At 52.1% G+C, this 24388-nt stretch overlaps 10 protein-coding genes across 10 annotated transcripts; 7 read left to right on the forward strand and 3 right to left on the reverse strand.

The window, feature by feature from the left end:
• Positions 1 to 41: 41 nt before the first annotated feature.
• On the forward strand, positions 42 to 2194 carry xynB-0 (Endo-1,4-beta-xylanase B; the record flags this gene model as incomplete). The annotated part of the gene is made up of 4 exons (XM_032036177.1): positions 42 to 767; positions 1238 to 1252; positions 1314 to 1420; positions 1507 to 2194. 4 exons carry the CDS (start codon positions 42 to 44, stop codon positions 2192 to 2194), a joined length of 1536 nt encoding a protein of 511 aa, XP_031884963.1.
• A 4291-nt stretch (positions 2195 to 6485) lies between these two features.
• CGGC5_v013444 (uncharacterized protein) lies at positions 6486 to 7736 on the forward strand (the record flags this gene model as incomplete). The annotated part of the gene is made up of 5 exons (XM_032036178.1): positions 6486 to 6552; positions 6616 to 6701; positions 6753 to 6939; positions 6996 to 7166; positions 7213 to 7736. 5 exons carry the CDS (start codon positions 6486 to 6488, stop codon positions 7734 to 7736), a joined length of 1035 nt encoding a protein of 344 aa, XP_031884965.1.
• A 269-nt stretch (positions 7737 to 8005) lies between these two features.
• On the reverse strand, positions 8006 to 8506 carry CGGC5_v013445 (uncharacterized protein; the record flags this gene model as incomplete). The annotated part of the gene is made up of 1 exon (XM_032036180.1): positions 8006 to 8506. The coding sequence occupies one exon, from the start codon at positions 8504 to 8506 to the stop codon at positions 8006 to 8008; it is 501 nt and encodes a 166-aa protein (XP_031884806.1).
• Positions 8507 to 10427: 1921 nt separating this feature from the next.
• On the forward strand, positions 10428 to 11638 carry plyF-0 (putative pectate lyase F; the record flags this gene model as incomplete). The annotated part of the gene is made up of 5 exons (XM_032036181.1): positions 10428 to 10848; positions 10906 to 11035; positions 11088 to 11093; positions 11151 to 11189; positions 11242 to 11638. 5 exons carry the CDS (start codon positions 10428 to 10430, stop codon positions 11636 to 11638), a joined length of 993 nt encoding a protein of 330 aa, XP_031884805.1.
• A 241-nt stretch (positions 11639 to 11879) lies between these two features.
• On the reverse strand, positions 11880 to 13270 carry OpS4-1 (FAD-dependent monooxygenase OpS4; the record flags this gene model as incomplete). Its single annotated transcript, XM_032036182.1, has 3 exons — positions 11880 to 11918; positions 11977 to 12309; positions 12365 to 13270. The coding sequence occupies 3 exons, from the start codon at positions 13268 to 13270 to the stop codon at positions 11880 to 11882; spliced, it is 1278 nt and encodes a 425-aa protein (XP_031884808.1).
• A 1724-nt stretch (positions 13271 to 14994) lies between these two features.
• Positions 14995 to 16669, forward strand: CGGC5_v013448 (putative transcriptional regulatory protein; the record flags this gene model as incomplete). Its single annotated transcript, XM_032036183.1, has 4 exons — positions 14995 to 15196; positions 15246 to 15846; positions 15898 to 16264; positions 16319 to 16669. 4 exons carry the CDS (start codon positions 14995 to 14997, stop codon positions 16667 to 16669), a joined length of 1521 nt encoding a protein of 506 aa, XP_031884807.1.
• A 95-nt stretch (positions 16670 to 16764) lies between these two features.
• On the reverse strand, positions 16765 to 18186 carry CGGC5_v013449 (putative aminotransferase; the record flags this gene model as incomplete). The annotated part of the gene is made up of 1 exon (XM_032036184.1): positions 16765 to 18186. The coding sequence occupies one exon, from the start codon at positions 18184 to 18186 to the stop codon at positions 16765 to 16767; it is 1422 nt and encodes a 473-aa protein (XP_031884802.1).
• A 503-nt stretch (positions 18187 to 18689) lies between these two features.
• On the forward strand, positions 18690 to 20205 carry apdF-5 (Aspyridones efflux protein apdF; the record flags this gene model as incomplete). Its single annotated transcript, XM_032036186.1, has 4 exons — positions 18690 to 19172; positions 19241 to 19488; positions 19547 to 19988; positions 20038 to 20205. The coding sequence occupies 4 exons, from the start codon at positions 18690 to 18692 to the stop codon at positions 20203 to 20205; spliced, it is 1341 nt and encodes a 446-aa protein (XP_031884804.1).
• A 999-nt stretch (positions 20206 to 21204) lies between these two features.
• On the forward strand, positions 21205 to 22158 carry pelA (Pectate trisaccharide-lyase; the record flags this gene model as incomplete). The annotated part of the gene is made up of 1 exon (XM_032036187.1): positions 21205 to 22158. The coding sequence occupies one exon, from the start codon at positions 21205 to 21207 to the stop codon at positions 22156 to 22158; it is 954 nt and encodes a 317-aa protein (XP_031884803.1).
• A 1019-nt stretch (positions 22159 to 23177) lies between these two features.
• pme1-1 (Pectinesterase) lies at positions 23178 to 24237 on the forward strand (the record flags this gene model as incomplete). Its single annotated transcript, XM_032036188.1, has 2 exons — positions 23178 to 23300; positions 23377 to 24237. 2 exons carry the CDS (start codon positions 23178 to 23180, stop codon positions 24235 to 24237), a joined length of 984 nt encoding a protein of 327 aa, XP_031884760.1.
• Between the last annotated feature and the right edge of the window lie 151 nt (positions 24238 to 24388).

Below are 24388 nucleotides of genomic sequence, written 5' to 3' on the forward strand. Positions count from 1 at the left end.
CGTCTTGTTCACCAATAAATCATCGACTTTACCTCATCAAAATGGTCTCTTTCAAGAACATCGCCACCCTCCTTACTCTGGCTGCCGCCTCTATGGGAGTCAATGGCGCTTCAGTACCCCGCCAATACGCCGAGAACGGGGTCGTCGTTCACGAGGGTGGTTCTTGGATTCCCAACCCGGCCGCATCCTCTATTGACCGCCGTGATAAGGATCAAGAGTGGAAAGATTATCACCGCCAGACCGAGATCATGGCTGAAGAAGGCATGTGCCGCGCCTATGCCAAGCCGACCGACCGCGACCTGAACTGGCCTTGCCGCGAGTACTGCATTCGAGCCACCGGTGATTACAGCGCCGCTTGCTCTAGTGGCCACGTCTGGGAGAACAAGGCCGAAGGCAAGACGAAGCCCGGATACCCTCTCTTGCCCAACTCCGATGGCGAGCTGTTCACCTATGGAGGTGAATGCACTTGCATCACTATCCCGGATGACCTGGCTCAGAAGATCTCTGAAGGCCTGGAGAACAGTGGTGCGATCATTTGTAGCGTCTGGCTCTTTTCTATCAAGAAGGTTCTTGAGAAGGGTAGCTACCTCATTCCCGGTGGTGGTCCCGTCTCCAAGGTTGTCAAAAGCATTGCGAAGTCTGTTGGCAAGGTGGTCAGCTCCGGCAAGGGCTCTGATGCGTGGGCATCTATGGTCAGAGACACTTGCGGTGCCAAAGGCCACGATGTGACGATGGACATCGAGAAGGCTTTCGACTTCTTTAAGGAGGTTCCCCTTTGAGTTCGATCATAGCCCATGTTTCCCTCTCTTTTGTCCGTTTTCGGGTCTCTAGAATTGTTTTTATGTTATTCAGCACAAGCTTTGCATATAGCCTACACGCAAATAAATTTCCAAGTCTTCATTGAAAAGTTGATCAGCATCCGAAATCTCATCTGAGCCTTCTGAAGAGTTCCGGTGACATGACCTAAGTGCTAGTGCAATAATCTGATTGGTGGATTTTGAGTATGTCGGCGTTGATGCAACGGTATCTCGGTGTTTCTATACGACGAATTGCAGGAAGAAACTTAAAAGAACCCGGATGCCGGACAAATGGGGTCGCACTTTGGCGGGGTAAACACCCGGGGTGTAATTTCACTACGCGACGCGGGGTACATGATTCAAGCCGCGGGGTTGTAGCAACAAGCCGATCTTGCTTCGGCTCGTTATAAGTACCGCTAGACGGAACTTGTCTTTGACAGTCTTGGCTGTCTTATGTGAGTAGTCTCTTCATTCCAAGTCGGCCTGTCAAGTAGTCTTACGAGAAAAAAAATGAAGTCTATATTAGCGTGGCCTCTGAGTCTTCTGCTCGGCGGCATTGTTGCTGTCGCGTCTGAGATGGACAGCACCGGCAATTTGGAACATGCCAATCGAGTGGTGAAGAGGTAAGATTACCTAGGCGTTCCGGTAGTTGAGTTGAGGCTATGATGGTGAGCCGACCTATGGGTCTTTGAACTGATGGCTTATGCAGACTCGACACGGCGCAAATCACCTACTTCCCTGCAGCCAACTCAACAGGCACGGGTGTTCTTGTGTGCCCTGGTGGCGGATACACTCATGTGTCTATATCTAAAGAGGGATACATACCGGCAACGTTTCTCAACAGTCTGGGCATCGACGCATGGGTTCTCGACTACACTACGGCAGCGAACACGACTGCGCCAATCTACCCAAAGCCTCAGGATGAAGCGCTTGAGGCCTTAGCCTATATCCGCGAGCAGAATCGGACAACTAAGCTGGGCATCTGGGGTTTCTCAGCTGGCGGTCATCTCTCGGCAGTGACGCTTACCAACCCCGAAGCCAGCCTCGACTTTGGAATCCTCGCCTACCCCGTTATCACCCTTGAGGGTGACTACACGCACAAAGGTTCTCGGGATAATCTCATCGGCGCAAACGCGACTGCCGAGATGCAGCACAACCTGTCGGCGCAGAACCTCGTTTCCGCGACGACGCCGCCCACGTTTCTGTTCCATACTTTCAACGATGCGACCGTCCCTGTGCAGAATACCTTGCTCTTTGTTGAGGCTATGACAAAATTCAAGAGGCCGACTCAAGTGCTTATTCTCCCGGATGGATCTCATGGACTGGGCTTAGCGCTGGATGATCCTAAGAGGAGCTGGACGCCGGAACTCGCTCGGTTCCTGAAATACTCGATTTGAGTAGGATGAGAAGAGGGCTCCGTGTCTACTTGTTTGGGAATAAAATTTGGACGAAGCACGTTAACGGGAACAATGTCAAAAAAGACAGAGATTGTAGATATCGGGAATGGCATAGAAACTCACGTTCGAAGTTGCAAGTGAATGATCAAACACAACGTCGAGGCTACACTAGGCAGTCCTATAATTGAGGAATTACATCTGTAACAACTCAGTCAACGCGACATAAAAAATCTGGAGCAACTACTCGCAGAGCCAAGAGCCAATAAACCTTAATGGCCAGCGGCGTAGATAATTAACAGAGGGAGGCAAAAAGCAAATTTGAAAGGGACGAGACTCGAACTCGCGCGGGTTGCCCCACCAGGAAACAGATGTTAAGCTGACCTTAACCTGGCGCCATAACCAACTCGGCCACCCTTCCAGATCCGTTGAAAATTTTGGACTCCACAGCTCCCAAGTTGCGAGGGCACCGGAAGCTCGTCGCAGAACGGGGCGAACAGACGTCTTCGTCGTTCAAGTTTCTGAATTTTCTTCTGGAATCTTAGGATGTTGGATATTCTTCTGAAAGACTTGCATACGAACATCGAGTACGAGGGTACTGGAAAGGTGTAACGGCAGGCATTTGAAGTGATACCAGAGTAACTTTATTCAACAATCCTCAAGTCTACTGTCCAGTTCTCAAATAACTGGTGATAATCATTGCAGTGCAGCAATTGCGGCTTTCGTACGTACTTTGCAGCACTCCGTACATCTCCTAGGGTGCAGAAGAATCGGTCAACCTTTGGGGCATCTCCGTCGCAGACTAAGAATTTGTTTTGAGCGTGCTGTGATCTGTCATGGGAACAGCCAAGGAACGTAATACCACAGCAAGTCCGATCGCAGACATTCTAAAGCCAAGAGAGGGGCGGTTCCGAGGTCAACGAACATGGAAACTTCAATTTCAATACTTAGCCATGACTTTGACGCTGAACCCGCGAGACGCTTTCAGGATGGCGCCGACTGAGCCAAGATCACGGCATGTGGGAGTAGATTACCGACTTGAAGATTTTGGACTTCATGGGAGCTTGGACTGCGTATCCACCGGACCAAAGTCTGGTGACTCAATATGTTGAATGATACTGAAGATCCTGCAGTTCTGTACAGGGCCATTCATCAATTCTTGCGTGTGCATATGGCCAAAGCGTTACGACCGAACAGCGGTCGCGGAGGCGACGATCTAATTACCCCTTCAGACTGGAGCCGCAGGGCAGTGAAGACGGCACATTTTGGGCCGATGGTACCTCTCGACACCGGTCGGGGTGGAGAACAACAACTGAGTGACATTTTTTGATCATATTCTGAAGACGAATCATAGGGGGCTGCTGAGATATCTTCAGTGGTCGCATTTAGGATCTTATCGCCTGTTAACCGAGAGTCCAAACGCGCAGATGGCTCTACATAGGACCTCTGAGGCCTGAGAGTGAATGTGGTTGAAAGAAGGCTAAGCTTCGTGCTGCACCTGAACACCGGCTATGCAGCAAGTCGCTCCCACTCGTTGCGGGCTCTGCTTGCGTCTGATGTTGTAAAGTGCTTATCCATAATCGTACCTACCTACAGTTGAAGATCCTGAATCAGGTCGTCTTCAGCGGCTCACTGGCGGCGGGTCTGTAGGGCTGTGACAGCTGTCATTCATGACTCGCGAGAGCTTCGTTGCGGAGGCTTCAGGGCAATAAAGTTAGGTCATGTTATGGAAACCCCCCGGAACGCTAACAGTCAATGGACGGGCGGAGCCACAGGGGCAACTGTCCACCGACCAAATCCTGGCACATTTCTCGCGCGACAGGCTTCTTGACAGCTCAATGATAGCCATTTTGCAGAGGGTGCGAGAGCTGGTGAACGTGGCAGTCACCGAGGGTGCCGTGCTGCAGATGTTGATCATGGTCTGAGCGTATACGAGTACTCAACCATCCGGGGATTTCCTGCCTTTTCATGACGAGGGTTGGCAACACCGGGACGTGGGAGGCTCCGATGCGTATCAAGTCTGACCTTCCTCCAAAGGCAAGATTTTCCCCTGCAGGTTTGGTGCTGCGAGAAATGAACTCTAGAAACACTCGAACAGGGAGATTTTCTATCGACGACTGGGGAGGACAAAGCCACGAGAGCCCTGCGTGAGTCCATGTGGGCGAACGGGGGATTCAGGACTTGCCGCAGATCATGCAACCTCAGGGGTACGCTGCCCGCCCAGAGACAATTTACGTGATCAGATCGTCGATAGAGACCTGAGAGGTGACCAGTGACGGGGCCCATATGTGGCTGGACGGTGACGTTTGCCAGTCACTATCGTCATTCCTCTCTCGCAGCTCTTCATCGAACTGCGGAAAAGGAGCTTTCCCACCGCAGACCGATTCCGCTTTACGCTTTGGCCGCTTGGAGGAATTCGAAGGAGGGTACCAGGGCCTACTGCAGTGACTGCGAGTGAGCATGCAGGAGGGAGAGCTTCAGAGGGAGCCAGGCGAGGAGTGCCTATCCTAGCAACGCTGTGGAACCGAGATGGCCGGGGTTTTTCTGCCCACCATCTTTGATGTCACCAATGGTCGGGCAGGATGAGCTCTAGCGTCACCAACGCCCACTGCTCCCATGTTCTTTTCAGGCTGATTGTGAACTGAGCCGTTCAATACCCGATAGCTACTATGCCTTGTTTTCACTAGCAGCGGGCTGAATCATGGCTCAGCGAAGGGTTTCATTCCGCTGTCTTGCCTATCTTTTTCCGCGCGCTGATGGCGGAAGACGTCTTTCTTGCAGCCTCCCAGAAAGCCAAGCCTAGTCTGGTTTAGACAATTAACGAGACCGAGCATTCATCTGAATTGTTGAGTGTGATGTTTGTCCTTCATTCAGGGGAACCGGCAGCCCGAGGAGGCCGAAAAGCTGGTCCTAGGCCTCTTCGATGTGCCGATGAACTCAAAGATCAATCACATCAGATCATTGTCTCACAAGCCAAGGCTCCCTTAAACTTCGCGCCACGGCACGGCAGCCACACACGGGTGAAAACCATGGATTCGGGATAGGTACTGGAGCGGCGTGCTGGAGAATTCTAAACGTTTTAGGCTGTGTCAAGCCGTCCCGTCACGTCGTGTTGGAAGAATGGCGGTGGCACGGCGCAGTTCTACCACCTCGCTTACGACCCCAAGCCGACCCCAACTTCTCAAGCTTACCCGCCTTCGGCAACATCTGGCCGTTGAGGCGGCGCCATCGCCAGCAGTAGCGTCGAGTACAGCTAGCCTTCATCATTCGGATCTAGTTTACGCTTTACCAGAAGCCGATAAAGTTCAACGCCAACCACCATCTCCAAACAACCCGCGCCTCGGGTCGCGGAGAGGCGAGATGAACTTCATCACACCATCTTACGTCTGCTCATCTTCCATTCCCTCCCGTCCCTGATCCTTCTGCCGTTCTTCCTATCAGGTCCAAGCCCGGCGTCTCGTCTGGAACACGCAATGGAACAAGCGAAGAAGGGGGCTAGAGACGCAACACCTCGGCGACGGACGGACATTCTCAACGCCTTCGCGGCCGAGCATTTGGTCTTTGGCCTGCTACTCGAGCCTCATTGGACGGTTTTCTGTCAGACCATGTCCGCCCTCAGGTAAAGCTCCGTGGACTGCTGCAGGTCCCCCGGGCACTAGACTCGGTGAAGAACCCCCGATTTTGACAAGGTGCAGAGACCGTCCTCCCCAAGTGTGGACATGACGCTAGGCCTTGCATGTCTCTCGCAGCATGGAAGGGATCGTGCATATGCGTAGGTCGTCCTGTAGCATGGATGTACATGTGGCTGAATGCACTCTGATGGAGACGATGCCCAGAGGCCCAAAGGCGGGCGGGCAAGGCTCGCGTAAAGGAGATTGAGCCATCATCACCACATTGAGCTCTTTCCACATCACCCTGGACGCGGCTTGTTCGTCTGTGCTTATGCATCATGGACCCGTCCATCCCTCCCACGTCGCATGCCGGCCGGGGGTCCTTGGACCCCATGTCCCATCTCATCTACGTCTCCATGTTTGTCGATGGTGTTTGAAAAGAAGGTTCACTCCCTCTCGTTAATCAACTGCTCGGCCTCGTCCCTCCATATTCAGCCCTACTATTGCGTCGAAAGCATGTTGCTGCCCGCTCCAGCGCGCGTCAGAGCAACATCATCCAGGATCCACATATATCAAAGGAGGACGACATATATCGAGACGTCAGCGAAGAGGTCGTTGCCGGACGTACGGATGACGATAACGGGATCGGCTTGAGAAGGTGCATCGTGGTACGCCTAGAAGAAATGGCTTCCGACCAAGAGAGGCAGAATAGCCTCGTTATCACGTCATGTTTCTTCACAGCGCTTTCAAGTAAGTCTCGCCTCACAGTCCATCGCCTTCAGGAAACAGCCTGCTAATCTAAAAAACCAATAGCCGTAGTAGTAATAGCACGCACATTTGTCCGAACCGTTCTAATTCGAAAACCTGGCCTCGATGATTACTTCATAATACTTGCCCTGGTTAGTGCCCTTCCTATTCTCCAAGGACTTCAATGCTGACAGCAAAGCCAGGTCTTCACGCTAGGGTATCTCGCGGAGGTATTCGTGGGAAAGGCCAACCACATAGGCTTTGCTTCAAGCCAACTTTCGTTCGACAACATGACGAACCTCCTGAAGACCACCCTCGCGATCGAGGCCACATATTATGTCTGCATATCAGCCATCAAGATATCGATTTTGTGCATGTATCTCAGGTTTGGTATGTGGATGGAGACTGTCTGTTGTTGGAACGCATCAGCTGACTCGTCCTTCAAGCTGTATCGAGGTCATTCAACATACTGTGCATATGCACCATCGCGTTCCACGCTCTATTCTTCATAATTTGCATCGGCGTCACACTATCGCAATGCCAACCTCTCTCAAAGCAGTGGGATCTTACAGGAACTGTCGACGGGATGTGTATCAATACTACTGCATTCTTCTACTGTACGTCAATTTCAATTACCTAGCTGTTTCCTTGCTAACATGCCAGTCACATCTGGCTTCAACATCCTCACTGATATATGGATTCTCATCCTCCCAATAAAGACCCTTTCCGGTATTCTGCGTCCACGCCGAGAGAAAATCGCCCTCGCCATCATTTTCGGCGTTGGCGCATTCGCCACAATAACATCAATAATCCGACTTCATACCATCTACACCTACACCCTTGCCAAAGATCTGTTCCAAGAGAGCATCCTCGTCAATGTCTGGTCCATGCTGGAGATCAACATCGGCATTATCTGCGCCAGCGTCCCCGCCCTCAAGCCCCTCTTCACCCCACGAGCCCTTCGAGACGCTGTTAATCGAAACAAGAGGACAGGATACCAATACCACAGCCAAGATAGATCCGGATATAACTCGAACAAGTCGAATAACTCGAAGTCGGGAGATCGCGAAGACCAACAAGCTTACGATTTGGAGCGAATCGGAGGAGAGCACACGACCAAGACCGTGATTCAAAGCATGCCCCACTCTCCAGGAAGTGAAAGCGAAGAGAGTATTTGGAGAGGATAAACCTTTCTCAATTTCTCGTATGACGCATTTAACGATGTATATACCATGAACCACAGGTCGATGAATCTGATTCAAAGGCCGAAGAAGCAAAAAGACACGAGGTGACGATTATTGAGTAACGCTATATATTTCGCATGCCTCCATGGCCATGGCCCTGACCGCCCAATATGTGTAAATAGGAGCCGCCAGAAGTAGTCATTGAAACCAGCCGGATGATCGCAGTGGTCATTTCCTGTAACAATCTGGCCGAGGGATGCTCTCATGTGGGTTTAGATGAAACCCAGCAAGCTTGCACCAACCAGTCCAACTTTAAAGAGGAAAGTAGCCTGCTGATACGTCCGCTCCATCCTCAAATCTTGAATGTACCACTCGCCGTCAACCAACTTCCAAGTCTCGTAGTAGAAGCCGCCACCCCGGAGTCCTGCCCACGATCCCAGATGTTTCGAAAACAGTTGATCTTCAAACCCGAACACCGCCTTGACCTGATCGGGAGCTATTTGCTCAAAATCGCCGAGTCCGATGTTGTGCAGAGTCTCGAGGTAGGAAAAGAAGTTGCCAAACCAAGCCGCGCATGCTCCCGGCGATTCGAACACACACTTTTGGGTTCCCAAAACTACGGGCTGGCCGTCTGTGCCACAATAGACGTATTGTGCCGTCGGGAGACCGATCTCCTTGTCGAACTTGTCCCACTGCTTCGTGTCGGCGTATCTAGCGTAGCGGGCTTTCTGGCGGGAGATTGCGAGAGCAACCTCTGGTGATACGTGTGCCATCTCGTAAAATAGACGCAAAAAGGTCTTTTGAATGGTGTTATTATGAGCAATTGAAAGTTGAGAAAAAGAAATTTGGGAAGAAGGCTAAAAACGAAAAAAAAGGTCGAAGCACCGATGTACCGAGGAGATGATATGTGAGGGCTGTCAGCAATAACTGGGACTTTTATGGAGTATGGTTACAAAATCGCATGATGTTCAAGGTATTTTACAATTGGCCAAGATGTCGTTGACGATACGAGACCAGGGGTTGACAGAACTTGGCAGCCTGTCAGTGGTGATTTGTCAAACCCCAGGGGGGATTGACGTGTACCGCTTGCGAACCAACATACATGTCCAGCGCATCTGGAGATTCTGTAGCGCCTTCTCTTGGCGTACATGCCATTACCGAAAACGCAGGCGCTAAAAGAGGAGGCCGTGATTTTCTGTGTCACCATCAGGGCGACGGATAGAGAATATTACCGCAAGGCTTACAGGATTGGCTTTGACCGCATTAATGACGATGAGCCACATGCTGCACAACACCCAAGTCCAGTCCTGTGTCAATAGCAGAGGAAATGGGATTTGGACTTTATTGGGAGCTTTCGAACGGGAATTCGAGAGGTCTGGAGTAATATGATGTGAAGCTCTGTCTACGCCCGCATGGCAACGCAAGCATGACGAAACTAGCTCGCAGCGTTCAACATTGTAAAACTCCTTTTCACGTCCTACAGCAGGCCGAATTCCTGGACGCCAGCCGCTATGTCACTCGCCCGTCCAAGTGAACCGTCTGTAGCTCAAAAGAACGCGCTGCTTTGGGCAGTTGGCGATATCGACACGCCGAGCATGTCGGCCCATCCGCCGAAAGGTAGCTGATTGAGCAGAGATAAGGTTCTTTCTCAGACAACGTGATGCATAACGGGAAGTGTTTGATGAGGTGCAACCCCGCTATCGGATCTCACCACTTTCGGAGCTCTGAACCCCGCGCCCAAGTGCTTGCTCCTTGGTGGCGGGGATATTCCGGGGGTGGCTGAATCCTGGCCAAGATGGCTGCCGCCATTGGTGGCAATTGGAACTTTGGTCGTCTACGTGCCATCGACAACGCAAATCCATCCACTCGCTGGAGGATATCAAATTGCTCATGACGCGTTCTCCGGAGACTGAGATGTGATCAAGCTAACTGTGCATAGCGACCCGTAAGTGTCGCTGATAACTGTTCAATGGTAGCTATTACAGATGACTTCGAAGCCTCATGTGTAGTCCTTGAGTTGGCTGAAGGTATCATCCATGAGAAAAACAGGCTTAGTTCCAAGGCAGAGATTGTGGTATTGTGAATAAAACACGCGAATCCTCCTATCTTGTGTATCTTCATACGGAAGGTAGAATATTCCCACATTCCTGGTCTGAAGTGGCTGCACGATTTGGTTCGTCTTTTTCCACAAATCGGTGTCTCCCGGCGGGTTTGTTTCCCACGTGGCTATCGCCGCAACTACGATCACCAGGCACATCCACATAAGCTTTCAAGCTTCTTTATTTGGTGTGACTAGTTCGGATCTGTGGGGTAGAGCTGCAAATAGGCCGATGGCCCCCCCCCTGCGTCAAGCTAGGGATACTGTATGTGATATTGACACCGAATGAGAAAGAGCATGGCCCCGAATTACAAGCTGTTTTCAGACCATCTAATCTAAGCAAGGCCAATTGTTCTGCCACTGGTGGAAATCGAAACGGTGAAATGATTTCCTTCAGTCAGTGATTGTGAGGCTGAAGATACTGAACGACCCTGACTGTCCCAAGGAGACCACTTCGTGAGTGAGGTTGAAATAAGGAGCCGCCTTGAAACTATAAGTACAGTGATATATCCCATAGCCAACTAAGATCGACAAGCTTCTCCCCAGATCCTCACAGCCAAGACTTCCACGACCTTGTCCTTGGACCGTTTGCCAAGATGCAGCAATACTACATCCTTGCCCTCCTCCCGGCAGCCCTGGGCTGCTTGAACGCCGACACAAACTCGTGCGCCAGCTTCATCAAGTCTCAGTCAGCCACCGCCTCTGCCTTCTGCGCCACCTTCACCAAGAGCACCGTCACCGCCACCACCGGCCTCCCCGCCTGGGCTACCAACTGCTCCAACAAGCCGTCCCAGATCTCTGCGGAGTGCACCTGCAACTACAGCGGTGCTGGCGGCAGCTCGCCGACGACCACGCTCAAGACCACCACGACCGCTGGTAGCGGTGGTGCTATCACTACGCCGGCTGGTGTGACGACAACTTTGCCTGCTTCCAAGGGCGCTACGTCTACCAGCAAGGCCATCACTGTCTCGGCTGGACAGACTTACGATGGTGGGATGAAGAAGTTTGATCGAAGCCGTAAGATTCCTCATCTTTAGCTGCCTAAAAGTTGGAGGATATGCTGACCTTTTCTAGCTCGTGTCTGCCAGGAGCAAACTGAGACCGGCGAAGCCGATGCCATGTTTGTCCTAGAGGCCGGAGCTACGCTCGCAAACGTCATCATTGGACCTGACCAAGCTGAAGGTGTCCACTGCAAGGGAACCTGGTAAGTAATCATCAAATATCGTGAGGCTTGTCCTTTTGCTAACCATCGACAGCACTCTGTAAGCCTTCGACACCAACGCTCTCCCCTTTTGACATTTCAACTGACCCAGTCCCAGTTCCAACGTTTGGTGGTCCGATGTTTGTGAAGATGCTCTGTGAGTAATTATGAGAGCCCGGCAGGAAGTCTGCCTTACTAACGTGTCTCAGCACCCTCAAGCAGTCCAGCGGAACCTCCTATGTCATCGGCGGCGGTGCCTTCAAGGCCTCCGACAAGATTGTCCAGTTCAACGGCTTCGGAACCGTCAGCATTTCGAAGTTCTACGCCAACGACTACGGCAAGGTTGTACGAAGCTGCGGTAACTGCAGTGGAAACGGCGGTGCCCGCCACATCATCATTGACAACACGATTGCTGTTAACGGCGGCGTGCTCTGTGGAATTAACACCAACTACGGCGACACTTGCGTTGTGACCAACTCATGCCAGGATGACAACAAGATCTGCGACAGATACACAGGCAACAACTCTGGCGCTGAGCCTCCCAAGATTGGCTCGGGCCCTGACGGCACCTACTGCAAGGCTTCGGGTACTACTACCGCTTGCTGAGGGGATGGCTAGGAAATCCTAGTTTGGGAAGAGGGGAGGATCAAGAGACACCTTAAGCCCAATAAGGGGTGACTTCCGTTCTCACTGATTATGCTTCACTGCAAGTATTTGCGCTTTGTATATAACCTTGGAATACCGATATGATTCACAACTACTCAGTTTCCGACCTGGTGAAACCAAGTATCAATCATGTCTCGGAAGATCCGGAGCTACACGTCTAAGTGACCAGCGCCGGTTGGCCTTACAGAAGTGATCGATTTCCCTTCAAGTACCTTTCGGCCTTTATGGAGTCAGTATCGAATATGATTCCATTTCAGACATGGTAAACTCGATCTTACCTCGGCAATCGCATCTGTTCCCTGGGCCCATTTCAAGAATGGGCCTGAGCTGAACTCAGCATTCATGTCGGGTTTAGTGTTTTTGAGAGACTTGACCTGCCACTCTCCGGACCTAGGCTTTAGCTTCTTTGATCGACTTGTGAACAAGTTTGTGTTGTGGCTCGCCCAAGCCTTGATACGTTCACATCTGGCTTTCCGTATCTCTTGCCAGACGGACGTGATCGTCTTGACGTTTGCGCTAGGATCAGACACTTGAGAAATGAGATATTCCAGCACGCCAATGTCTTCTACAATGAGAGAAAAGCCTTGAGCTGCGCTTGGTTGCATAGCATGCTGGAAGAGATTCAGCGTTCATGAGGCCACGGGACATTTGTTGACGGATACTTACTGCAGAGTCACCCAACAACATGATCCTTCCATCTGTGCTAGTCCATCGAGGCAGGTCGGGGAGCTCAGCGAGCCTCCATCTGTCGCAAGACTTGGCTACATCGAGTGCAGTCCGAATTTCCGGGCATGCTCCCTTGAACATCTCTCGAACGTATCCGATATCACCCTTCTCGTCCCACAATCCTCGCTGATCAGTGCTGCCCTTGACCCCAAACAATGCAGCATATGAACCAGACGTAGTGTTGTATCTGCTAGTGACGTGGACCAGGCCACCATCACTCATGTAGATGTTGAGGTACGACTGATCCATCAACGGCGCCAGGCCCGGGTGATTTTCCATCTCTTCCTTTGTGAGACTCACGCCGTAGAGTGTCACGTCGGTGATAATAGGATCGATCGGTTGACCGGTCTCGCGAAGAATCTGGTCGCGGATAACTGATCTGATTCCGTCTGCAGCCAATACCAAGTCTGCTTCCAGGCGCCTCCCGTTGCCAAGGGTAACGTAAGCTGCCTGAGCATTATCTTCGACTGTCATGACCGGTGCGTTGAATTCAATGACAGCGCCAGCGTCTTTCGCCTTTTGATGGAAAATTTCGATGAGCACGCTTCGACTCGTGCCCCAGTCTGGGTACTCGGAAATGTCCGTCGCAATGGCTCGAGTCGCCACCTCCCCGGTTGCCAGTTTGCGGAACACATTGGCTGGTGTATCGGCTGAAACTCTTCTTAAGTCTGGGCCAAGACCCCAACTATGGAGGATCTTGGAGGCTCCTGGTCGTATGTTAAGAGCACCGCCTGCGGGACTGAGATCAGGCCGCTGTTCGAGGACTCGGACGTGGTGTCCTTTCCGCGCAAGCCCAAAGGCAGCACACAAACCACCCAGGCCGGCTCCGACGATGATGATTTTCATGACGAGCTGGGAATAGGCCAGTTATCAGAGCAGCACCCTCCACGCAGTTTGGGATATTTTTCGGATCAGATGAGAGGTTCTCAAAAGCGTCAAGTCCGACTTGTGCTGACGACGCAGGGGCCTCTGAAGTGACATGCTCGATGTCAGCGGATGTCGCGGGGAAGGACTAGCGCCAAGAATGGTTCCGACCATGTCAAACAAGGTTACAATTTGCCGGTTTTACCACGGGTACAACGCCTTTCGCGTACCATCGTCCACCCTGCTCGAATCGGAAGTTTCGTGAGAGATGGAAATCGCCAGAGTTGATGCGTTTGCTTCGGTCAGTGTGCTTACTTATTACTCTCGCAGGAATTGCAGGGCAGCTTTAGTACTGCGTTGATGGGCTCTGAATCTCGTGGCGGCAAAATCGAGGGCTTGGAGGCGTCTGTCATTTTATCTCTTGTGGTAGGGGATAGTGAACGAAAGCTTGGGGTCTTTCGTCAAAAAGGATGTATCAAGGGTCATCTGCAAGAATGTCTCACATCCGCCGACTGGACACGGGGCCGGCACGGCGGCCGTGGTGGGTCTGACTTGCCGATCGGCCGGCACTCTCGGTCTCGGGAAATGGTCTTATTCTATACCCCAACAAATCCGCAGTAGGCTTGGAATATCCAGAAAATTCAAGTCGAGTATACTAAGTAAGCCGTGGGATTTACAAGGCATGCTTAGCCAAGTTCACTGCTGAGCTAGACGTCACCTAAGCCGTTCTAGGCTCGATAGATGACTAGGTGTTGCGGGGTTTGCTTCTTTCTCAGAATGAAAACCTGTGTGATTAACTTTTGACTGAACCCACAGCTTCCCAACGCCCTGTGCTCCCTGTGCTCCCTACCTTGGCAGATTGTTGGATTATCGGAGTAATCGGAGTGAACCGGACACTAACCGTGACGCGACTGATAACTACGACAGCAAGGTCCACCGCTCTTTGATCCACAATGACAAAGCCGGTGCCGGCGGCTTTGTGTTTCTCCCGCCCCAAAACGTAAGCCGACGCCTCTCATTGCGGTTTTATCGGTTTTCAGGCCGCACCTTTTCTTTCTCCCAAAGCCGACACCGAATTACACTGCAAGAAAAACCACCATTCGGGAAATGCGTTCCAGCCTATCTTGCGAATTTTGCCGGTAAGTCCGCGTCGCCGCTCGGAGAGCCGTTTTCTCTTTTCCCCCTTCGATGTCGCTTATCGGAATGTGGTACCATCAATCGGAGGCTAACGTCGCATTCTGCAAAGGCGGTCCAAGATCAAATGCGTCAACGCCGGAAGTCCGCCGTGTCGCAAATGTGAGAAGTCGGGGCGGACCGACTGCCAGTTGACCCGGCCGCAGGTCAATGCCACCGGCCGCGCCTCTAAAAGGGCCCGGAGAGACACGGGCGAAGCTTTTGATGCGTCCCTTCGGAGTTCGGTCGAGCAGGATGGCGAGTCGCAGCAGGTTCATCTGTCGGCGCCGCAATCTAGGGGGCCGGCGACGCCCAGTCAGGGCTCGGTTGGCCCGGAGTATCATCACGGACATCGGAGGGACGAAATGGACCGACACTTGCAGAGTATACCGAAAGACCTAGTGTTTACTGCACTTGAAGCATTCTGGCGTAAATTTCCCGAGCTGAGGGTGATTCACCCGGCGTCGTTCATGCAAGACTATGGGTCAAATTGTTCAAGGGAGAGCAAGGCACTGCTCGCGACAGTACTCGCGATGACCAAGACGCAGAACCCAGACTCTGACCGACTGCGGACGCAGATATTGTATCCTAGTGAACGCTATGCCGTGTACGCCTCTGAAATCCTCGCGGCCTGCATACTGCAATCGCCGGACGTCAAGGTTATCCAGGCCTTGCTCATATTGACACTCTTCGAATGGGGTACCAGGGACTTTCACAAGGCTTGGATGCATTGCGGTAGGTCGCTGGCTAATGATTGAGGTGAGAATTGTCTAATGCGGCACAGGAATCGCGATTCGCATGATGCAATTGCTCCATAGCTCTCGTGTCGCGCCCTTTCCCCTCGAAATCCCGCATCGCACCGAACCCAATGACTTGACAATGGCAATTGAGACCCGGACATTCTGGGCGTGTTTTGTCATGGATTGTATGGTTAGCTCTGGGACCTACAATCCGCGCGTGCTACCCAAGCAAGAAATGGCCAAGCTCAACGTCCCTCGACCCCCAACATCCACTGAGTTCGCGCTTGGTTCAGGCTCGGTGGTTCAGTCTGAGGAGAATGATAGTATCCTCACACCAGGAGGCAGCAAGACGTCCGTGTATCTTGATCTCGATAACAGCTTCGGGGTGATGGCTGATGGGTTCGACATCTACTCTGACTGCATGGCCTTTGTCTTCAACGATGGACGAAGAGCACCAGGCATGTGCCTGCCAGAGAACTGCCCGTGGGTGCCTACTTCGCCTGTCGCGAGGTGGAGACGGCGGTTATCGGAGTGGAGGGCAAAACAGCATCATCGACTACATTACCCTGAGAACAGTGTCGTTGCTCATGCCACACTGGGATACGGCGAGTCCTTCGTATACCTGAATCTGCTCTATTACCAAAGGTAAATATCATTCTCGTATACTCAAGCAGTTGCTAACGCTTGGAATCTTAGCATAATGATGCTACATAGAGAATACTTTCCCTTTCTTCCAGCACTCGAAGATCCGCCGAAAGGTCCTATCGACCCACCTCTGTTGGAGGATGAGGCGCCTCCCGGCTACTGGGACGAAAGCGCCCGCGAGTTCTTTGGCGCCGCGCAGCATTTGGGCAGCATTCTCCAAGAAGCTTCAGACTGCGGAGTGGCAGTCATGACCCCGTTTGCTGGATTCTGCGCATTCTCCTCGTGCTTTGTCAACCTCTATGGTTTCACTTTCCCTCGCATCACCCTGGGCTACGCACCGAGGGCCGAAGAGCTGATGAACACCGGGATTGAATATTTGAAGAGCTTCAGTGAAGTCTGGGATCTGGGCGACGGATGGGTGAGTAATGGCCTTCGTGACGCCAAGGGAAATCCGAGTACTAACGCGTCTCAGCTCAAAACAATTCAAAGCGGATCATTGATGTACAAAAGGGTCATATCTAACAATCACAGATACCGTGGTCTGTCGCGATTCAACTTCAACGTCCTCCATCAATCCGTCCACGAGTTCAGAGTCGTGGATAGATCGGCGCAGCACCTGGAAGAGATCAACAACGCCGAGAGGAACTCGATGGGCACGGCAGAGGGCGATAACTCGAGCGACAAGGAACAGCAAAACCCTCCTGCGTTCAGCGCTCAGGCGCTAATAGACCCGGATGGCAACATTGATGATCAGGGGTTATGGCCGAATTGGTGGTCCATGCTGGAGGAAGTGAATGCTGCGGAGATATTCACGCTGACTTAAGGTGGAATCTTGTCTAACAATATCAACAAAGAAATAATACTTAAATCGCTACAAATCATGATCGTAGGGCGCGGGCCCCTTGCTCCATCTTGTCATCACCAAGTTGTCTCTGCCTCGATCTCCTCAACTGCTTCCCGGAACACGCTGCAGATTTTCCTCAGCTGCTCTTCTGTCGTCGTGAACGGTGGCGCCAGCAAGACGTGGTCTCCCCTCTTTCCATCAACAGTTCCTGCGCCAGGATACAGCGCAACGCCCTTCTCGAACGCCCTCTCTTGAATGCGCAGCCCGAAGCGCTGCTTAAGGTCAAAGGTCTCCTTCGTCTCCTGGTCCTTGACGAACTCAACCGCCCAAAACAGACCGCGGCCGCGAATGTTGCCGACAGACTTGCAGTCCTTCAGCTCGGTGCGCAACAAGTTTTCCAGAAGCTTGCCCATCTGAGCACACCTCTCAACAAGGTTCTCCCTCTTCAGAATCTTCTGAACTGCCAATGCAGCGGCGCACGCAATCGGGTGAGCCTGGTATGTATGTCCATGGTTGAAGGCCTGAGAGCCCTGGCGCAGCGCGGTCACGACCTTCTCGTGCATGAGCACCCCGGCGATGGGGCCGTAGCCTCCCCCGAGACCCTTGGCGATGGTGGTGATATCCGGAACGACGCCCTCCTGCTCGAAGGCGAAGAAGGTACCTGTCCTGCCGGTGCCGCACATGACTTCGTCGAGAATCAGCAGAGCGCCGTGCTTGTCGCAAATATCTCGGACGCCCTTGAGGTATCCCGCTGGAGGTGCCACGCATCCTGCCGTAGCACCGACCATCGTCTCAGCAACGAAGCCAATGACGTTCTCTGGTCCAACCCGTTGGAACTCGGCCTCGATCTCTGCGAGAAGGCGGGCAGTGAAGTCTGCCTCTGTCTCGTCTTCTTTCTGGTACTGGTAGGCGTACGCAGGTGAGACGTACGACACGTGAGGGTAGCAGAAGCCCTGGTACGGGACCTTTCGTGCCCCGACGGTGGAAATCGACATTGACGCCATGGTGTTGCCGTGGTACGCCTGTCGTCTCGCAATGAAGTGCAGTCTCTCAGGTTGATCCTTTTCAAAGTGGTACTGGCGCGCGAGTTTCAGCGCAGACTCAACCGCCTCGCTTCCGCTGCCGACAAAGAAGGCCTTTTCGAGGCCGTGGGGGTTTCCTTCGAGGATCAGGTTCGCCAGCTCTTCGGCCGGTTGTGTGGTGTACGCTTGCGTGTGGACGTAGCTAACTTTCCGCGCTTGGTCGGCGATGGCTTGGATGACTTCCTCGTTTCCGTGGCCGATCAAGGCGACGGCGGCACCACCACAGGCATCGATGACTGACTTGCCGTTGGCGAGGTTCAAGTAGACACCGCTTGCCGACTCGACCATGGAAGGATGATGGACGAGGGAGCGATGCATAAGTTTGCCTTCGGTCGACTTGGACTTGATGTTGAGTGGCTCTTGGCCGCCATTGGCTGGCGTTGTGAACAGCTCGTCGTTACGTGCGGGAGCCATGATTGGATTGGTCAAAATGCTGAAGTTGCAACCAGGTTGTCTGAAAGTCTTTACGATGAGAACACAAGATTCAAGACGAGGCCAACCCGCTTTATAGATCGTGAGATGAGAAGTAATAATGAGTCAAAAATGTACTACGCCTTGCGAAAGCCGATGCAGCGGAACCGACTGGATGGATCGATAGATCTTCACCCCGGGCGCGGCGTGGACCCGGGCGACCACCCGGAGACCCCGTCAGAATCTTCGGCGTAAATGCACAAAAGTCCCATAAATCTAAGACTCGTACGAGTAGGCATAGTTGACGTGGGTTGAGATCCCGGAGCGAAGAAAAAAATCGCGTGTCGGTTCTGCAACCATTCCCGAGATCCGAAAGCCGACTTACAACATACGATGCCTGCAAACCCCTTATCAGTTGCGGCAGATCCTGTGAAAAAGGCCTATCTCTATGGGAGCAATGCCTTGCTTTCAATCTTTCAAGTTTCTCTGAAGGCACGTTATTCAAGATGGATGTCGAAAAGAGGACCGAAGCCTTTGTCTCCCGCGACGGTGCGGCCGTCACTGGACAAGATGGCAACGAGACAGACAACTCCAGCACTATCCCGCCGCCCATGACAACTCCGTACCCCGAGCCGACGTTCGATGACCGAAAGGCATGGATCACCGTCGTGGCGTCTTCGTTGACGATGTTTGTATACCTGGGAAACGTCTATTCCTGGGGCATCATGCAAGTCAGACTAGTCGAGACCACATCGTCAAGTCTGACAACCTTGACGTTTGTTGGTTCCCTCGCGACATCGTTCATGATCTGCTTCAGCATCTTGTCCGACAAGATTGTATGCAGGATAGGATACAGGCTGTCGGCGTTGATCGGAGGGTTCTTCATGGGTCTCGGCGAAGTCCTTGCGAGCTTTCTGACACACCATGTTATCGCTCTCTTCTTCCTACACGGGCTCGTCTTTGGTCTCGGAGGTGGACTGTGCATCTTTGTAAGCTTGTAATCCCGCGATGGTGTTTGGTTCAATGATGTGTGCTAACCTCACTGGTTGTGCTTCAGTCTGTTTCCACCGCACCGATGAGCCTATTCAAGAAGCACAAGGCACTGGCAATGGGCTTCGTGTTTGGCGGAGGAAGTCTAGGGTCTGCAATCATGAGTGTCGTTACCAACTATCTGGTCAAGGATCTGGATGTCGCATGGACCTTCCGCATCCTCGGCTTTATCCTGTGGGGAGTGTCGATGCCAGCCTCCTACTTCCTCCCATCGAGAAAGAGACTGGGCAACAAGAGTTCGCGCCAGCTACAGTGGTATGTATAGACCTTGTTCGCAGTGAAAATCTTCCGTTCGTGTCTCTGATCATCTCAGGTATCGCTTCAAACAACCCCGTTTTCTCTTGCTTGTCGGTGGCACTGTCCTCGCTTGCTTCCCTCTTTTCATCCCGCCTTACTTCATCCCCATCTTCTCTCGATCGATGGGATACTCCAAAGAGATTGGGGTCATCATTCTTGCTGCCTGGAACTTGGCGTCTACTCTCGGTCGTGTCGTTGCTGGCTGGGTGGCTGACTCGGTACTGGGCCCCGTTGAGAGCCTCGCAATCTGCATGCTCTTCATGGCCATCAGCTCGCTAGTTGTCTGGCCCTTGTCGTCATCAATCGGCATATTTTCCATCTACCTTATCTTCAACGGCATTGGCTGCGGCGCGTTCTTCAGCCTGACTCCCATTGCGGTCAGTTCCACCTTCGGTGGAGAGAACACGCTGAGCATCATCCCAGTCGTATGGACGACTTGGTTCTGTGGATTCTTCTTTGTGAGTTTGTTCGTGTTCTTCTGCGCAATGCTTTACTCACATCTTTCAGGGAACCCCTATTGCATCCGGTCTCTACTCATTGTCTGGTCGCTCAGACGGCCTCGAGGCGTTTCGTCCAGCCGCGTACTATGCCGGGGCAATGGCGCTGGCTGGGTTTGTCTGCGTTCTGGGCATTCGGTTCACTCGGTCTAAACCGGCCCCCGAAGAGAAAGTTTGAAACTGTAAAAGGCTGGAGAATAATATTCAGCGCTTCGGGAAAGAGGAAAGCACCCGCAGCTAAACTACTATCGAACGGGATGACATGAATAATGAACATAGTTAGAATGACACGCAATAGACTTTAGAGGATTTACACTAAGATTTGGGATAGACGGAGTAGACCCATACACGCTAGTCAACCATACCTAGTAACTACAGATAATTAAACTAAAAGATCAAAAGAACATGATAGGTACTTCACCTCAAAAGAAAATCACAAACTGTCCGCAACCAATGAAACATCACACCAACTCACCTCTCTCTCCCTTGTATGTTCTCTTTCTGAAGGGTTGCCCAGTCCAGTATGACTTTGCAGGCGGTCATTTCCCCTACTTTCCGAATTAGCAATACCGGAGATCAGTTTCCCCAATGCAACGCCACAGATTGTGTTGACGATCAGTATACCTAAAGTAAAAAACCATCATTTGGGTAAGAGCTTACTTATTGGCGGGACTTTGCGTGATGTCTGGCCACCATAACAGTGCGGGGAAGTACCGGTATCCAACTGGTGGGTTTTGATATCTTTCTTCCTGCTGATGCGACGTCACACAGCGATACATTTAATTCGATACTCCAGAACGCCCTAACTCCTCCTTAAATCTAGGCAAGGCTTGGCATCTTCTTTTGGAAAATCCACAGAAGATCGGAAGTCCGTGTTCAAAACGCTCAAGAGTGAACAGACAAACATTTTGAACATCTTAGAAGCGGCCTCAGCTTTCGTCTAAAGCTTGCAGGCAAGGATATTAGGCTAAATACAACCACAAGATGATCATTCATGTAAATGACAAGCTTCTAGTGACGGCATGCCGGCGACAAGCTCTTCCGTATAGCGTCCTGCAAGGTCCGAAGTCCGACGTGTTCTGAATATTTAGGAATCCGGCAGGTCACATTAATCGGAGCTCAGTGATCTAGTCATCCATTCCGCTTGTCAGCAATTCAGATCAACATTGAAGCCATCATGAGACTGTCCACTCCACTCCTAGTCGCCTTCCAAGTTGCTACTGCAGCCTCCAGCGCTGTCTATGAGAGACAGACTGGGTGCACTGCTTCCGCTCCGGGCTTTGCGTCTCTCAACGGCGGCACAACCGGCGGTGCTGGTGGGACAACCGTGACCGTCACCACCCAAGCCGATCTTGAGAAGTACGCCAGTGCATCTGGCAAGTACGTGATCAAAGTGAATGGGCGCATCACAGTTACGCCATATGGGAAAGAGATCAAAGTCTCCAGCGACAAGACCGTCATTGGTGTCGGTACCTCTGGTGAGCTCTACCAGGGCGGTCTGGGCCTGAACAGCGCGAAGAACGTCATTATCCGAAACCTCAAGATAGGCAACACCAACCTCGGCGACGGCGTCGAGAACGACCGCGATGGCGTCCAGGCCGACACTGTGAGCAACATCTGGATCGACCACTGCCTCTTCGAGAACGGCGGCGACGGCTTGATGGACCTCCGCAAAGACACCACCTACTTCACCGTTTCCAACAACATCTTCCGCAACCACGACAAGACCTTCGGAATCGGCTGGACTGACAATGTTACGGCGCGCGGCACTATCAACCACAACTGGTTCGACAGCACCAACCAGCGAAACCCGAGTGCCGACAACCTCGCTCAAGTTCATCTATACAATAATTACCTGTACGGCGTCACTTCTTACGGCCACTACGCTCGCGGCAGCAGCAATGCGAAAGTGGAGAACGTCTTTTTCGAAAACACCAAGAACCCCTTGACCAAGGACTCTGGGGCTGTGCTCAACGCTTCTGGGAACACTTACAAGAGCTGCACTGGTACTATTGCCTCTAACTCTGGAACTGGATTCACTCCTGGCTACTCTTACACGCTCACTGCTACTGCTGATGTTCCTGCCTATGTGAAGGCCAATGCGGGTCCGAAGGCTTCCGTTTGCACTTGAGGAAGACGCATGTAAAGGCTACTAGTTTGTTCCTAGGTATGATGTCTGATGGCATGGACGCGTGCGCCTGCTTGGATGTCAAGCAAGGACGGGACTAGAATCATTTAAAATCAACGTTCATTTCGTTTCGTCAAGCTCAATAATTGACCTGCTTGCTTAAATACTCGACGTTTAAATCAACTGCTTCGCGAAACTATCGCCATATTTCTCCGCGGAGCTAGCCTTTTTACGACTTTCGTCTCGAGCCGTAGCCTACATTGATTCTGGGTGCTTACTCTCCTGCCACCTCACCACAATACGTACGACAGTCTCACTAGCACTCCACTGGGACGCTGAGACATTTCTGCTTCAGGCCAAAAGAATTCCTCGGTTCGCTTCTCGTGTGCGCTCCCTTGCTTTCATTGCAAGCGCAGGGGCGGGGATCGCACAAGGGAAATTTAGTCAAATGGAGTCTTTGTATGACCCCAGAGCTCAAAATGGCAATTGAGTCGCAGGTTAGATTGGCTTTTGTCACGCAGCCCCTCTGAATACTCACATGGGCACTCACGAAGCTGTGCCCCGCAATTGCGACGTCGATTTTAAGTTAAGCAAAACATGGGTAGCTCCTCAATATAGTTTGTGGACGGGATAACTTCCTCAAGGTCCGACTTAGGGTGTCGTACGGTGGCGGGGAGCTGGAATATCCGGGCATGGGGGATAGCGGCATATGACGGAGAATTTCAGTCCACCTGTTTGCTTCCCTCCGAACCCCGCATCATATTGATTGGGGTGTCATACTTTTTGAAAAAGAAAAGCGTCGTTCCAGCAGTACCCGTTCATTATTACCGGGAAGTCTAGTGTTTGAAGAGGTGCAGCCAAGCTTCCAGCAATCTAGATGTACTCCTGCAATCAGGCCTCTGCCATGGCGGTGTGGCAAGGCGCTGGTTGCGACTTAAAAGAAGGCATCGCGACGAGCCTTCGGGACGTTCCAAGAAACTCTTACCGCGATCTCAGTTCCCATCCACCATTTTAGTAACAACATGAAGCTCCTTGGCATTCTTTCTTCCTTGGCGGTCCTAGCTGGCAACGTGCTCGCGGCCTCCCGCACATCACCACCTTCGGGTTCAATCGTTGTTGCCAAGTCTGGTGGCCAGTACACCTCTGTAAGTACCAAAAAGTTCACATTGTGTTACAGTTGGTATATCTTAGTATAAAGCTTCTGACTCGTATTCACTTCAGCTCCAAGCTGCCATCAACTCTATCTCAACCAGCTCGACTGCTACAAGCACCATCTTCATTCAGCCCGGCACTTACTCTGGTCAAGTTTCCATTCCCAGCTTGAAGGGAAAACTCGTGATCTACGCCTATACCACCAATGATCAGGATTACACCAAGAACCAGGTGATTTTGACCAACACCTTGTCTGCTGCGGACGCTGGAAGCAACGATCTCTCAGCCACGCTTCGCGTCGCGACCAACTACTTCAGCCTCTACAACGTCAATGTCATCAACGGCTACGGGAAGGGCTCTCAAGCCCTGGCCATCTCCGCCAACGGCCAGTACCAGGGTTACTACGGCTGCAGCTTCGTCGGCTACCAGGACACCGTCTACACCAACAAGCCTCACCAGGTATACAAGAACAGCTACATCGAGGGTGCAACTGACTTCATCTTCGGTAACGATGGTAATGCATGGTTCGAGAAGTGCACTATTGCGATCAACGGAGCTGGCTACATCACCGCCAGCGGTCGCGACAGCGCTGATTCTTACTGGTACGTCATCAACAAGGCCACGATTGCTGCCAAGTCGGGCGCTGGTGTTTCCAAGGAGTCGACCGTCCTCGGCCGTCCGTGGAGAGAGTATGCTCGCGTCGTCGTCCAGAACTCGCAACTCAGCGACGTCGTGAAGCCGGTTGGATGGTCTGCTTGGGGCACGAACCCGACCGCAAATGTCTACTACGCCGAATATGGTAACACTGGAACTGGGGCTAGCGGAACTCGGGTCAGTTGGGCAAAGAAGCTTTCCAGCGCCGTCACCATCGATTCGGTTCTTCCGGGATACACATCATGGGTTGACATGACATACTGGAACTCGTCTTAATTTGCACATGCGTGCGAATGCTTCACACTTTCAGTGGGGTGTCCTGTAACTCGGCCGGCAGGACAGTACGGGTTTTTGGCTAGCCAAATGTAACAGAACTAAGGTGCTCAGAAGCTGCACTAATTATGCAGTAAGAACCCCGGTGCGTCAT

The sequence above is a fragment of the Colletotrichum fructicola genome, assembly GCF_000319635.2.
Source record: "Colletotrichum fructicola Nara gc5 chromosome Unknown KSG_Nara_v1_contig08, whole genome shotgun sequence".
Lineage (NCBI taxonomy): Eukaryota > Fungi > Ascomycota > Sordariomycetes > Glomerellales > Glomerellaceae > Colletotrichum > Colletotrichum fructicola.